Source organism: Mytilus galloprovincialis, chromosome 5 (assembly GCF_965363235.1).
Source record: "Mytilus galloprovincialis chromosome 5, xbMytGall1.hap1.1, whole genome shotgun sequence".
NCBI classification, from domain to species: Eukaryota; Metazoa; Mollusca; class Bivalvia; order Mytilida; family Mytilidae; genus Mytilus; species Mytilus galloprovincialis.
In genome coordinates, this window is record NC_134842.1 from 74010379 (window position 1) to 74025423 (window position 15045).

Below are 15045 nucleotides of genomic sequence, written 5' to 3' on the forward strand. Positions count from 1 at the left end.
AATGATTTGATAGACTGGTGTAGGGAAATAGAGTCATCTCGAGCACAGTTTAATTCCTGGCGTTCAATTATAAAATAAGAACTTCTTGTGAATTTAGTAGTATGCTCATTTCATGAGTCAAATTTTGTAAAAACAGTCCATATAAAGCATGATGCCGTATTTATCAAGGTCTTGATAGTGTAAATTATTCTCGATCATTACCGACCTTCTCCGAGATATGGCTTCCCTTCTCTAACATCACCCACAGGTGCCAATTGATTTTGAAAATGATAATTTCACTGTACGTAAGACCAGCAAATATTTTTCTTATGCACAATTGATCAGGCAATAAAATAGAATAATGCTGTTGTGAAGGGCAATGTTGTTGTCATAGGTCTAACCGAAGATCCATTTAGACATATGGATGGTAGCTGGACCAGAAGTCAGTAAACTATCAGATGAACTTGAAAGATCTAGTGGTTTAAGGCATTATATTACTGATGAACGACTTAATGAACACTCTACAAAAACACAAAAGGATTTCTTTAAAAAGATCAAAGGCAAAAAATACGAATATCGTTTGAAGCAAATGCAAAACGAAGGAGAACCTATTTCTTATAACCAGATCAAAAAGAACAACTTCCTATTTTGTCCGTAAAATAAAACTGTAAACATCTTTGTCAAAAACAAAGCTAGAGAACCTTAAAAGTGATTGCGATATCTTTTTCTAGACTTTTATTTCATGTCACAGTAGACAAATTGACTTGGGATATTTCTTTATCCATAAAAAACAAACTGCTCCTCCGTTTTTGTCTCAGGATGTCACTTTAAACAGTGGTATCAAATCAGTGCAAAGGGGTATACTTGAAACATTTATCGTTAGTGGGGCAGCAATGGTTTATTTCAGGCCACCTTGTTGGGCAACACTATTTGATGATTTTGCAAATGATGTCATACTGCCTTACATAAAATCTTGCATCGATCAGTATTCAAGAGTAGACATTGTATTTGATGTTTACTGAATGATTTACAGGCTAGATATGACAAGACAAAAGCAAGGTTCTTGTGCTAGACGGAAAGGTGTTGGTTCTAGTAGAACACCAGGGAAATGGAGTAGTTTTCTCTGTGAAGATGACAACGAAACGAAAGTGTTCAAGTTTCTTGCCGACGGAATTGCTTCTTTAGAGACTAATAAGGATACTTTCCAGCTACCCCTTGTAATAATGGAGAAACATATACACTAGTGTTTGTCCATGTTTGGCATGATTATGAAAATTATTGTAAAACGGTAATTTTAGGTAGCACTGACACAGATGTAGTAGTATTAAGAATTGCAGCACTCCCAAAATATGGTGGAACAAGCTGTGGGTAGGTTTTGGCAGGAATGAAGATTTTTTATTGCTTCCTGTACGTGACATATAAAATGCGTTTGGTCCTCGTGTAGCTACTCTTCCTTTCGTTCATGTATGGATGTGGATGTTATACTTTGTTGGATTTTCGTCGGAAAGGGAAGAGGTCAGTTTGGATGACATGGAAAGTATTTCAAGATGTAAGGGACGTGTTTATCTTCGCTGAAGTATAAAGACACTTACATGGACATCAAAGAAGCATTTGTTTGCATCATGTATGACACAACAACATCAACATTTGCTGTTAACGAGGCGCAATGTAAATTGTTACCCAGGAAGCAGCGGAATTGTGATGCAGTTTTTTCTCAGAGCACATTAACAGAAAAGCATATCAAGGAGGACAAGTTTGGGCTCAGCCTGATTGATGTATTCGACAGGTACATGTACCTAGTCATGAACACAGGGGTTGGATGAAAGAAAACAATCGATGACAGTTGGAAACAAAAAAGGACTTCTTCGGCTGCCGTTGCATCCTGCTGTCAGGAACTTATGAAATGAAAAGGCAAAAAATCCAGCTGTGTTGACAACTGTAAATGCTACTGTTCTGTCCTTCCTTGTACGGGTTTTTGTATTGGCTACTGTCAGATAATTGTAAGATAATCAACCTGTCTTTCTAACAAAACTAAGCATGTAAACTTAACAAAGAATGTGATATCACTTGTTAAGTTGATGGAAATTATAAAAAAATACATTTTCAAAATTTTTGCCGCCATTTTGGAATCAGAAGTCACTCTTTTTTGTCATTTATGTGTTGTAAATTAGGAACTGTAATTTACGTTTTACCAAATCTTACACTGTATTATACCTATAACACAGCTTTCAAGGATTTACGGAATGTAGCCAATTGGATATAAAAGCAAATAATATTGATAAACATTGTCCGGAATTTTAAATTTACAAACGTGCATTCATGAGAAGAATGTAAACATGATAAAAAGATACATACTAAAATAAAATAAGGATATATTAACTATAAAAAAATAAGAAACACATTATGTTAATTCTTCATATATAAAAAATGGTCTATGTATTATTTATAAACGAGCTGTAGTATCGAATTTCTTGTAAAGGTTCAGGGGTCTGAATTTATGAAACTACTGCACCATAATGTGCATAATCTAAAAAGAGAGTGATTGATCTACTATGACCATTAATATTATTATGCATACTGTTCTAGATGTGACGTCTACCAAATTATTAAAAAACTTCAATGTAAAAAGCATGCAATACTAATCTTATTTTTTAGTATATTTATTCAAATAGGTTAAAAAAGGGAAACATGATAATATATGTATGTATATGTCGTGTACAAGTTGCGATTTTGTACAGGTTATAACATGTACAAAAACATTGTACATGTTATAACTTGTATAATGCAAAAATACAAGTTATAACATGTACACAAGTACCTCATACATGTTATAACCTGTACAAAATATTGCTGAAAAATGGTTTTAACTTGTACAAAATTTAAGATAAATCTTAATGAAGTAAAATATACATTTAAATTCACCAATGCATAAAGAACAACAATAAATAGGTCAGAATGTGTCTTTTTCTGTAGAGGACAATGATCACAAAGTTTCAGAAATATATGTTTTATGACTTATGTTGACAAAATGTGTTTTCATGTCATTGTATGTTTTATGTAGTCCATCATGGCTTAAATAAGTGTGACACTATTTACTAAAAGCTTGCATTTCCTCAATGACAATTACATTAGACATGTTAGATACTTGTGATTTAATTCTTCCAAAAATTTTAAGAACGATGCCTTAAAATTTTGGGTAATACTCCTCCCTCTCGTTTTATAGCATGCAAAGACTAAAATAATGTCTTATATGCTTACTCTGCAAAAGCAAGAGAGAGCTGAAATAATTTTCATTGGACCACGCTTCATTATCAATATCTTTGGATCTACTCTTCAACATTTTTGGCCTTCAGCATGACTTATGTAAATTTATAATTATTTTTTTTATATAAACTATAAGATCATTGCATGAGGCAGATGTCATTCTGATGTTTTAAATATATATCCTCTACTTTGAAAGCATGTATTTGTGTCCTTTGGATGTCGTCTGCTCCATGGTCTGGTTGTTGTCTTTTAGACACATACCCCATTTCCATTCCCAATTTTATTTGTAGACACATCTGTCCTGGCTATCCTCTTCTGTCTTTCAGTGTGAACTAGAATGAAAGTATTTTACTATTGCCCTCAAAGTGGACACTCACAATTATAATTCATCAAATTAAGATATGTCCATAAATAGTCATAAGAGGATCATAAGACATGTCCTAAGATATATCTTATGATAAATCTTAGGAATGCTTCGTAATACCGACCCCTGGACATTAACTATATCGAAAAAGGACAAAACACACTATCATGAAGGAATAATAAAAAAGTTATGAAAATCTTATTGAGGTCAATAACATCTGTTGCAATAATAGATACATATCCTTATTTTTCGATTTTGTACAAGTTAAAACCATTTTTAAGCAATATTTTGTACAGGTTATAACATGTACGAGGTACTTTTGTACATGTTATAACTTGTATTTTTGCATTATACAAGTTATAACATGTACAATATTTTTGTACATGTTATAACCTGTACAAAATCGCAACTTATACACGACATATATACATATAACATGAGGAGGTTTAAACTATACAAAATTCAGTCAGAAACAAAGAATATAAATAATGTTCAATATATGGGTTTGTATAACATGAAAACTAGCGGAAGATGGATGTTATGAAAAAACGTTCTTTGATCATTTGTCTATCAAACTTTATGTCCAGGAGATGAGTCAACATAAAAATTATGATTAATTGCCGGTTGAATCTGGTATGGCGGTGGTGGTGAATCCGTACTACTACATTCCTCCTTTTCTCGGTATTGTCTAAGTTCATAATCAGGAATAGCCTCTATATACGGATCAGCATTTTCATTACGATTTCTAGTTCTGAAAAACTTAATCCCACAAATCATTATGAGAGTGAGAAGGATACCAAAGGCGATTGATCCACCTATTATTCCGCCAATTTGACCTGCATCAATTTCATCTGACGTCTTGTCAGTTGTGGTTGATGGTGCCGCTGCTAAAAAAGAATAATTGGTATGTTCTGTTACCTAATTGATATTCATGCTCGATTTATTTTCGCGATTTTTGAAAATTGAAAAGATAACGCGAAAATAATAAGTTGTGAAATTAATAAAACTAGATTTAGTCCTTTATAAATAAACGAATTAGAGTTAACAAATCAATTAACAAATCGCTGCGAAGCAAGCTGAAATTTTCAATGTGATGAGTCACAGGTGATCTTCCCGTACGAAATTATAAGGCGTATTACGCCTGGAAATAAGGCGTAAACCAGGCGTAAGTGGTAGTTACGTGTCTAAAATCAGGCGTAAGGGAGCAGGAAACGTAAATTTGTAGTCCTGACAGGCGTAGAAAAAAGCAGTAAACCTGGCGAAAATTGAAATAAGCAAGGCGTAAGTTTTCTTACGGGCGTAAATTGAAAAAAAGCAAGGCGTAAATTGAAATAAACAAGGCGTAAGTTTTCTTACGGGCGTAAATTGAAAAAAGCAAGGGGTAAATTTTCTTACGGGCGTAAAACTGTTGGTATGGCGTAAATAGAGATACCCATAATGCTTTGTTTAAAGGATCATGGGATTTTGTTTTTCAAAATTTGGCTCTTTATTTTTAGTTTGCAAGAGTTGGACACATGGCAGTTTCATATATTCAGGGATAATTAGCTTGTTTTGTGCTTTTTGGAAGAATCTGAAATTGGAAATACTGAATCAAACAAATTAATGAAAACTGTGAAATAAAAGGAAAGTAGTAATACATGGTAAATAATAATAATGTGAGTATAACTAAGTTTTTAAGTATTATGTTCTATCAGAAATTTTGAAATCCTAAAACCTTTATCCTTGGATAATAACATTAAAATCTTTTACTTTAAGTTAAATTGCAGTATTATCATTTATATTTTAGTTCAAAAGACAATAATTTTCAAAAACTTCTTTTTGTCAAAAAATAAGAAAAAAAAGCAACAGTACAGAAGTTTGTATCAAATACACAAAAGTACACAGCTAGGTTAATACACTGAACTAAAATAAGTATAGTATTATGTAAGGATATTACGCCTGGTTTATTTATTGACCAGGCGTACTCATTTGCATATTACGTCTATTTGTTTGTGAACCAGGCGTACTCATTTAAATATTACGCCTGGTTTACGCCTCAGTTACGCTTAGTTTACGTCTGGTTTACGTCTGGTTGACGCCTGGACATGCATTTTGAAAACAATGCAATGCCGCCAGGATAAAGTATGATTTTTACGCCTGGTTTCCGTGTCATATACGGGCGTCACAGTTCGTACAGGCTTTACAATTGGTTATTAGGGTCAAATGCTCGTTTACATTCTGTATATGCTTTTCTAAAGTCAGAAATCTGTAATTCAGGACTGTCGTTTTGTGTTGAATATCATACTGTTTTTTTTCTTCTGTATATTCATCATTTGTTTGAATGATTTAATTTTATATGTGGTACACGGTTTGTTCATTGCACATATACTGTTGATTATATGCATTTTCGTGGATTGAAGAAAACTTGCATTTTTGTTGATAACTTATTTCGTGGTTCAACCGTACAAATTAAAAACACATCATTTTATCTCCGGTGAATAGTTGTCATAGGTAAGTATACGACATCTCCCTATTTTCTGTTCCAAAGTGCCAAATGCACAAATAAATATAAAAATGAACCGATTACTAAGGATTATATAGAAACAGTTCATGATAAAATAGTAACAACATAATAGTTTACTTTTATAAATTTTACTCAGATGGAGAGTTGTCTCATTGGCACTCATGCCACATATTCCTATATGTAATCATTCTACAGCGTTAAAATTCATATATCGATAGGAAACTGACATCGTCAGGGCGAACAAAAAACCAAAAGAAACGGACGAAAAAAATAGTAAGCAAAACATTACATACAAAACTAGAAACTAGGAAAAACGAATGCAAACCAACACTCTGATAACCCGTTATAAGATGCATACATTTGCTCCTCATAACTTGCACTCATGTTACTCATTCCAAGTACATATTGGGTTTATACATACCACACGTATTTCTGTATTGAGATTTTGTTTTACCAAATGTACATTCCTCTTTAAGCCTACAACATGGCGTAGCTATTTGTTGTAAGAGGTCGTTATATTCACACCAACTACATTCTAGTTCGCTGAAACAGTCTCTGAAATAAGGTCAAATGAATAAGGCGTGTGACGTTTTTTAATATATACTATCCGGGAAAAAACCCAAATATATCTTCCTTTCACAAAATAAAGTAGATTCATTTATGACCTTTTTTACTAGTTTTCGTGAATAGAAATGAGACTTTTCGTATATATTTGATTTCATGGTTTTGGACTATTAGACAATAGAAAAAAATGTTTTTGAACCCTTAAATTCGAGATTCACAGAAATTGTTATATAACGAATAATAACGAGTCCGCAGTTACAAAATAAGTTAGATGTTTGCAAATATGACTTTCAATGCCACAAAGATGTAAGATTTGCCTAGTCTCAATACAACGATGAGTTAAGATAAAAACTTTAAAAAACATCATATTGTGTCATACTTTTCATACTGTAAAGAAATATTTTTAAAGAATAAATTTTTTTAACGAAAACATTCTGAATATTTGTATGAAAGTTTCTTCCCATTATTTTTGCCAATATTGAACCATTCCTGAAACCAGTTTTCGTCTTATAATTGAGGAAGAAAATTAACGAAGTTTAAAATTGGGACATGAACTACAAAATTACACACTGATATAAGCAAAACACAATGAATCGTCAATATTGATATTTGTATGTCGAGATTGTTCAAATTAAAACATTCATCAAACTTGTAAGTAAAAACAATCAAAAGAAAATGACATAATTGACAACTTTCGAAATATTTTTTTTCGTTTTTTTACTGGTCGCTTCGATGATTGAAGGTAGCCTTCTGCAAGTGCCCGCGACACGCAAGTGGGTCAACCCAAAGCCTGTCAATTTTTGTTTTCTTCATTTCCGATATTTTCTGACGAACCCAGTAAGTTACCAAGTTATGTTAATTTTTTTAACCCCTATGTATGGACAAAAATTCCATCTTGCTATTCTGTTTACTATTTATTTGTATTCTATTCCAATGGACTTTTTATATATCTATCTTAAGACTAAACACTATGAAATGAATAGAGTTAATTTCAAATGTTAAGTGAAAATTATTTTCTACACTTTAGCCGTCATTTGTTTACTTTTTTTAAACATAAGGCGAACAATCCATGACATAAAGTTTTTCGAACTTATTTTTTAACACATACGTCTTTGTTGCTTTTTGATGACATTTCGGAACATAACATGTACTAAGACCTTGTGTATCATCTGGCTGACTTACACCTGATGTATCTGGTAATCGGGCACTACATGGAGGACTAGCAGACCTATTGAAACAAAATAACATCTGTTTAACTATTGTTTTACTTAGTGGTATGCATTGAGTATCCAAATTATTCATTTTATCATTTGCGTATTCTGAGTTTATTTAGTCCTTTCCAAAAATAGCAAATTCAAAAGCTTAAACACATCAAATGGATAGAAAACGTCTTTCACATATTCCTGACTTCACACTTTCAACTTTACATTTGCCATTTCAAGGTAGAATTAAAAAAAGCAGTACCCAAACAAAAGCAGCCATTTAGAACAAATATAAAATTATAAATGAGGCATTATTTTCAAATTGAAAAGAAGATGTAGTATGATTGACAATGAGACAGCTCTCAATAGGAAACCAAATAACATAGAACAACAACTTAAGGTCACCGTAAGTCCTTCTACAATTAGCAAAGACTTTAGTTGTTCTCATACCTACCCTGTATTATATTTGTTAGAACATACATCATAAATAATTGGACTGTGGCATAAACATTCACACTGGTTATTGCATTCTACGATATCAGGTGATGTAGAGTCCTGCAAGATAACACAAAAGAATTCAAAGATGAATAAGAAGTTTAAATATATCAAATAAGAATATTACAGCAAATGAAATGAGTCCCTATGTGTTATTTAAAAAAAATAGAATTCACTAGTGTCTGCAAGTCAGTGAAAAAAACCAGTTATTTGTGATATTACTTTCATCGATAATGCACTATCGTAAAAAGATAGAATTGATATTTATATTAGTAGTAATTGAATAGTTTTTTTTTTGTTATAGTTAATCATTGCTTTATATCAAGTCAGTATAGACACTCACAAAAAAAAAAAACAAAAAAAAAAAAAAACACTCATCAAGTATTAACGTCACGTTTTACGCACTCCATACGTTTTCAAAGACTTCGAATTCCGTTAAGACAATTCTAAAACAGTTCTATGTAATTTACCATGATATTTTCTATCAGCAATCAACACACGAGTGTGTGTTTTGTGATGTTCTTCCTTTCAAAACTAGAAATAATTCAAAACATGTTTAAAATGCAATATGAAACATATGTGTGAATAATATTCTTATCTTATTAAGCAGTAGAAGAATATCAATTATTTACAAGCTCTTTGACATTTCTCATAGAAGTACCTCTCAAGAGAATTGAATCAAAATTATTAACATCTATTGAAGCGCTAAGAATGTAATACGTATATTGAAATGAAGATAAGTGGTACTCACACATTTACAGTCGGTAGATGGTATTGTCTGTCTCCTTATGATAAACACATTAGTTTCTGCAATAGGTCGTATTTCAAATGCTTCATCAGTGTCTTTGAAATCGAGTCCTCCTAATTTGTTAACTGGCATTGTCATCTAATAAAAAAGTTAAAGAACGTGTTTTAAATTAAGATATTGAATATGTTAAGGCCGGATTTGTCCAATGAAGTAGATTATTAGATAATTGTACACTCGTCATAATTGATACAAGCAACTTTAAACTCATCAAACACAATCTATTTAAGTGACTTTTTTTTTCTACGAAGTATCAACTAAATATCGATAAAAATACCATACAATCCATGCTCGAAGTTGTAAAGCTAATAAAAAATTAAATGAAACATTTTCATACCAAGAAGTAAAACAAACAGATGTTACACATTGATAATCATCTTTTATAATTACTTTATGGTGAAGTTATATCATCTTTTACATGCTTTAAACTCACCCGAAAGGACCTTAAATTTGTATTCTTGGAAAAATCTTGGCACTCTTTTGAGTTAAGTACACCTTCCCGTTTAAGAATTTTTGCAATACCTGGTTCCTAAAAAATGAACAGCATTAGGAGAACAAATATAAAACAATATATTTCACAATGATATTGAAATTGCAGAGCATGCAGATAAATACTTTCAATGATAGATCAAAACAGCATAACACAAAGAAAAATACTTCAGTTCTATGAACAAACAAAAATAGACAGAAAGAGTAACATGAACATGATGATAGCGATGACATAACTCGCATTTATGCATTTGACTCTTTTTTGTCTTGTTTTTACTTAGATATTATTCAGAGTACATAGCTGTCAAAAAATTATACTATAAATATCTGAGGTCAGGATTCCTTTTTATATCAAAAGTGCTTTTAACATATCAATAGATTAATTTGTTAAAAAATTGACAAATTGAATATGAGATTAAATTCATGTTTTAATTATGATAAGCTACCCCAGTCGAATTTGAGCCTATGTTGATGTGACCTTTATTGTCACAAGGCTTGTGATGAAATAACTGCAAATGGTTTTACCATATAGGATTTCAAATTTTATATGCTTGTTATAATGATAATGAACCCAGAAAAGAGACCCAGAGATTTAAACAAGTGTTATGTTCTGTTCAGAAGCAGCCAATCATTTATCTGGTATATGCAAAAGTTTGCACTCCAGTGGGGTTAGGTATATATAAAAAAGAAGATGACTGCCAATGAGACAATTTTCCACAAGAGATCAAATGACACAGGAATTATGCTGTTTTTCTTGGCGTTGATTGATAGCAGGAATATACACAATTTAGGAATAACAAACTGATATATTTGAAGTAAGGGAGAGAAAGTAACTTCTTCTTTTTTCTCGGTAATTGTTTTAGTAGACTATGTTAAAAAAAACGTCTGTTAAGAAGAGTTAAACGCACAAAAGGAAAATATAAAATTTTGATAGTGAAAATAAATTTTTTAAATATGATTTGTTTAAGGCACTACTTACATCGATAAACCAACACGTTATTATATCACATAAGCAACACGACGGGTGCCACAGGTGGAGCAGGATCTGCTTACCCTTCTGGAGCACCTGAGATCACCCCTAGTTTTTTTATGGGGTTCGTGTTGTTTATTCTTTAGTTTTCTATGTTGTGTCGTGTGTGCTGTTGTTTGTTTGTCCTTTTCATTTTTAGCCATGGCGTTGTCAGTTCGTTTTAGATTTATGAGTTTGACTGTCCCTTTGGTATCTTTCGTCCCTCTTTTGTGACAAACCTCAATAGTAATATGTTTTGGTTCTTTGAAGCCAGATTCGATTGTTGTTTCTTTAAGTCGTGGATGCATTACGATGAACCCACTGTCGTCAACAATAATGCACCTGGAAAAAAGAAAATGTATAAGATAAATATAAGCCCAGAAACAGAGTGTGTTATTTTTAAGCAGATTGGTAAAAATAAGTATCAGTTAAAGCAGACATTCAGAGGATAACTGTACCTCCGATGTTCCAAGACTACTCATGAACATAAAGCTTGCGATGATGGCTTCGTTTTTAAATTCTTACAAGAAGTAAAATAGTCGTTTTTTTCTGAGTTCATGTTTTTAAAATTAATTGGTGACATTCAAAACCATTTAAACATTTGAAATTTAGTTTTAACCTCTTTGAAAAAGAAAGTATTTAAAAAACTATATCATATTTCTGTACAGAGGTAACTAAAATGATTCATAATCATCCTTTTGTTTGTATTTGCCATTAATCTATTTAAAATATGTTTCGATCAATGCAAAGCAACTCAATCTAGAAAGGCACAAAACTATATAATGAAAATTGATAAAAAAAAATCCGAATCGAAACAATAAAAAAAACTTAATACCAAAAAGTAAATAATCTAACTCTATCTGATTGACTAATAGTTGCAATGCACTAGCTACACGTATGATGCCCTTAAAAATAAATGAAGTAAAAAAAAACGTACCAGTACGATACGTCATTACAAGTAGGATAAACACTGCTAAACAACCAATTGAAATATTCCAGTGGAAAATCAGCACCAACAGCAGCAGTTACTGTGGTCGAACTGCAATAAAATATCAAAATTTAATAGCGCAAAAAAGGTGCATGTTACAACAGTTCTGAATATGTGTGTTTATAAATTGAATTAAATTATATGATTGCAATGTAAAATAAATAAAAGTTGTCAATCAGAAACAACCTTGAAATCATATGAATGTAATTCATATTAAAAGCAATGTCTTTTCTGGTCATAAAACAAACCAGTTTAAGAATAGCAAATAAAGAAGATCAGCCAAATTCAATAAGACAGATTATGAAAATTCATTGTCCGGTTGAAGAAAAGGAGTAGGTCAGTAAGATCCCTTTTTGGCCCCAAAATATAGCAGTTTTACAAAATTGTTAAAATGTAAACTGTTAGTTATTTATTGGACAGTAGAATGCTTCTGCTACATACATATGGTCTGTTTTTGACAATACAATGCACATATATCGGGTACTAGCACCATTACATGTAAGTCATGTTTAAGGTGGTACCCAACACTTTCACTAAAATAAATTTGGCTCGTTTAATTTTCATAAAATTTTGACAAACTATTTACTTTGACCCTTAAATAAAAATATAAAAATTTCAAAAATTTTGAACCAACTGTTTTGTAAGAAAAATTACACTGGCTATATACACTAGTAACCCGAATTTAACTTGATCGGACAAAAACGTGTTAACGCTATTTAAATGAGATTGATCGTTATTTGATAAAGATTGACAAAAATTAAAAATTATATTTAATTCATTTCAATTCATATCAATTCATTTTAACGCCAGTCAAATAGATTTCTCTGCAGTCGATCAATTGAAATCAAGTTAGTGGTCAGTTGGGTCAAACTAATAGGCCACGCCCCTGTTAAGCTATTTCAAACATGCATTAATTCGTTTTAAACATGGATGAGACCCGCGGACTTTTTACAGGTAAATCACTCAAGCAAAACGATCTCGATGTATATATCGTAAGTAACGTGTGGTCCTTTGCAACTATTTACGAAACTTTATGTATTCCTGTATATCTACCGTTTCTCTTTTTTCTGTTTTACTATATTGTACTCGTAAATCAAATGTAGACACGGAAAACTACATAATTTGTGTACATAATTTAAATCGATGTGTCTTGAAGCAACATATATTCATTATCTTGCTGTATATTGATATTTGGAAAAGCTTGTAATGAAAAACAAGATAGTGTTGAATAATAAAATCGACGAAGATAATGTTGACGTTGAATATGATAAACAGAAAGGCATGCTCAAAATTCTAAATGAAGCAGCAGCCCACTGAACTTCTAAAACTCTGTTAAATTGTAATACCGGTCACTGGCCAAATCGGGCGTTAATTGTGGAAGAGAAACAAATATCAAACAAAAATATTGTTCTTACGACTCTGTAAAAAGATTATTGTGCTGTCATGCACCCTGACGTACTTGTAATAAATTAACATGTATTCTGTATATATGAGATAAATTTTAGTCTGCGATAAAGATGGGTAAGTTTATTTAAGTTTAACGACCTTGACAGGCTATTTGTCGGCATACTCTTACGTCTTTTAATGTTTTAAAAGAAAACATACATTTACGTTTTGGGCATTTAATATAAGTCTACTTTCTAAATTGAATTGAACATAAACATTGGTAAAAAAACAGAAAATGGAAAAGAAACATTCTGCATTGTTGCTTTCATATAATTTTATTTCCTATATATTTGAGCGGAAATTTCTAAGTTAAAACTGATTGTAGTATAGATAAAATATTTCATCTAGGTGCTCTCGTTACATATTAAAATGAATTTCATTGGTTGGAACGTTTGCAAATTTTCAATCCAGGTGTTCTCATCGAGGTCCTCGTTCATGTTTCAAATCAATACACAATATGAAGTCCAGTTCGGCAAAAAGAAATCAAATTAAAACTCTACGATGTCCGATTAAACAAACAGAATTCAGAAAAATAACACTTTTACGATTCTTCCAATCACGACAAAAATATCTATCTTTTTCTCCGATGAAAATCATTACTATTTATATCAGAACAAGTCAAAAGTTGCCGGAGCTTGATTTATGATGCATACGAAACTTTAATAAATAATAATCCGGTTTGTATTTTTCAAAATAACTTTTATATCCGATAAAAATCGAAAAATAAATTATCGATTTTTCTATGAGACAAAAATTATCCTTATTGGAGTCAAATCGGTAATAAAGGACAAACCATATCCTCATGTTTTTTTTATGCAGCACTAGTAAGCATAGTTCGTCTGTTATCGCTTCAAACCAAGCCATCATAAATACACCAGAGATTACTAAAAAGTTTTTCAGAATTACGAAAAATATGTTATAATCCTTGACCTTCCCGAATCAGTCGATTGTATGAAAGTTTTTTTTTAAAGAAACAGGTCTTTTACTGCAAAAAAAAAGAAGATAAAAGCGATTTTTGTTTGAAGTAACGAATGTCATTCTTGAAAAAAAGAAAGTTTTCGTGTTTTAGGTCGTCCTGATGCAAACGTAAAAGTTGAAATAAAAATTACAGTCCGAGATTACACTAAAGACATTTCGCTAGCACACACGGGACTAGATTTATTAATCGTTCATTTGCAAGTCAAAAATAATAATTATGCAAAACAAATGATAAAACTTCCCAATTTTAAATTGAGAAAAATCCGACAGGAAACCAAAGTACACAGGTACGGCATTTATCTAGAAACAATCTCCATCCAACTTCAAAATGTGAGGTAAATCGATTAGCTTACGCTAGCCAAGCAACCAACAGACAAAATAAATCTTGCCTCCCCGATGAAGACTATCTATAGACACGGAATAAAAACTAAGGAAATTATAATGGCATGTTAGATTGGTTACAAACACATTTATGCAAACATGAAGCAGCTGTTTCTTTACTGAACTGGTCAGTGGTAATACAAAACCAGGGTTTCAAAAAGATGAAGAAAAAGAAAAAGACATTTAAACATGTTAAAATTTATTTAAAAGCAAATCATAAATAGTGTTTAACTGAAATTGAAAAAAAAGAATCATAATAGTCTATAATATGTATAAATTTATATCAGAAAGCTAACAGCAAAATGAAAGGAAAATATGTGTTGCTTAAGAACATTGACCTGGGCCGTAACAGCCTCATGTTTGAAATTTTAAAACAAAGTTGAAACAAAGGCTTGTCTTCATATCAAATTGTTTTCACGGCGAATGTCTTGCAAGAAGCAAACTCCCATTACTCCGTTGTCGCCCCTGCATAATTTTGCGTGATCCATGCATGTTTCTGAATTACTTGTCTTTTGTGCATTTACTTTCCTACTAAATGGCTATAGTACAAGTATTAATTTTCATTTGTAAATGTCTGG

The 15045-nt window shown here is 31.6% G+C and overlaps 1 protein-coding gene across 3 annotated transcripts in view; it reads right to left on the bottom strand.

Annotated features, from left to right (window-relative positions):
* Positions 1 to 2316: 2316 nt before the first annotated feature.
* The window catches only part of LOC143076402 (VWFA and cache domain-containing protein 1-like), a 56240-nt gene continuing 43511 nt past the window's right edge, over positions 2317 to 15045 (bottom strand). Inside the window, exons 17-24 of one of the 3 annotated variants that reach the window (XM_076252151.1) lie at positions 11612 to 11713; positions 10914 to 11016; positions 9610 to 9705; positions 9123 to 9257; positions 8331 to 8431; positions 7783 to 7902; positions 6532 to 6665; positions 2317 to 4491 (exon numbers count right to left, since the gene is read on the bottom strand). In XM_076252151.1, coding sequence (XP_076108266.1) covers positions 4178 to 4491; positions 6532 to 6665; positions 7783 to 7902; positions 8331 to 8431; positions 9123 to 9257; positions 9610 to 9705; positions 10914 to 11016; positions 11612 to 11713 — 1105 coding nt within the window. In that variant the 3' untranslated portion in view covers positions 2317 to 4177. Of the gene's footprint in view, positions 4495 to 6531; positions 6666 to 7782; positions 7903 to 8330; positions 8432 to 9122; positions 9258 to 9609; positions 9706 to 10913; positions 11017 to 11611; positions 11714 to 15045 lie in introns of all 3 variants that reach the window. The other 2 variants (XM_076252150.1, XM_076252152.1) reach the window with 2 other exon arrangements.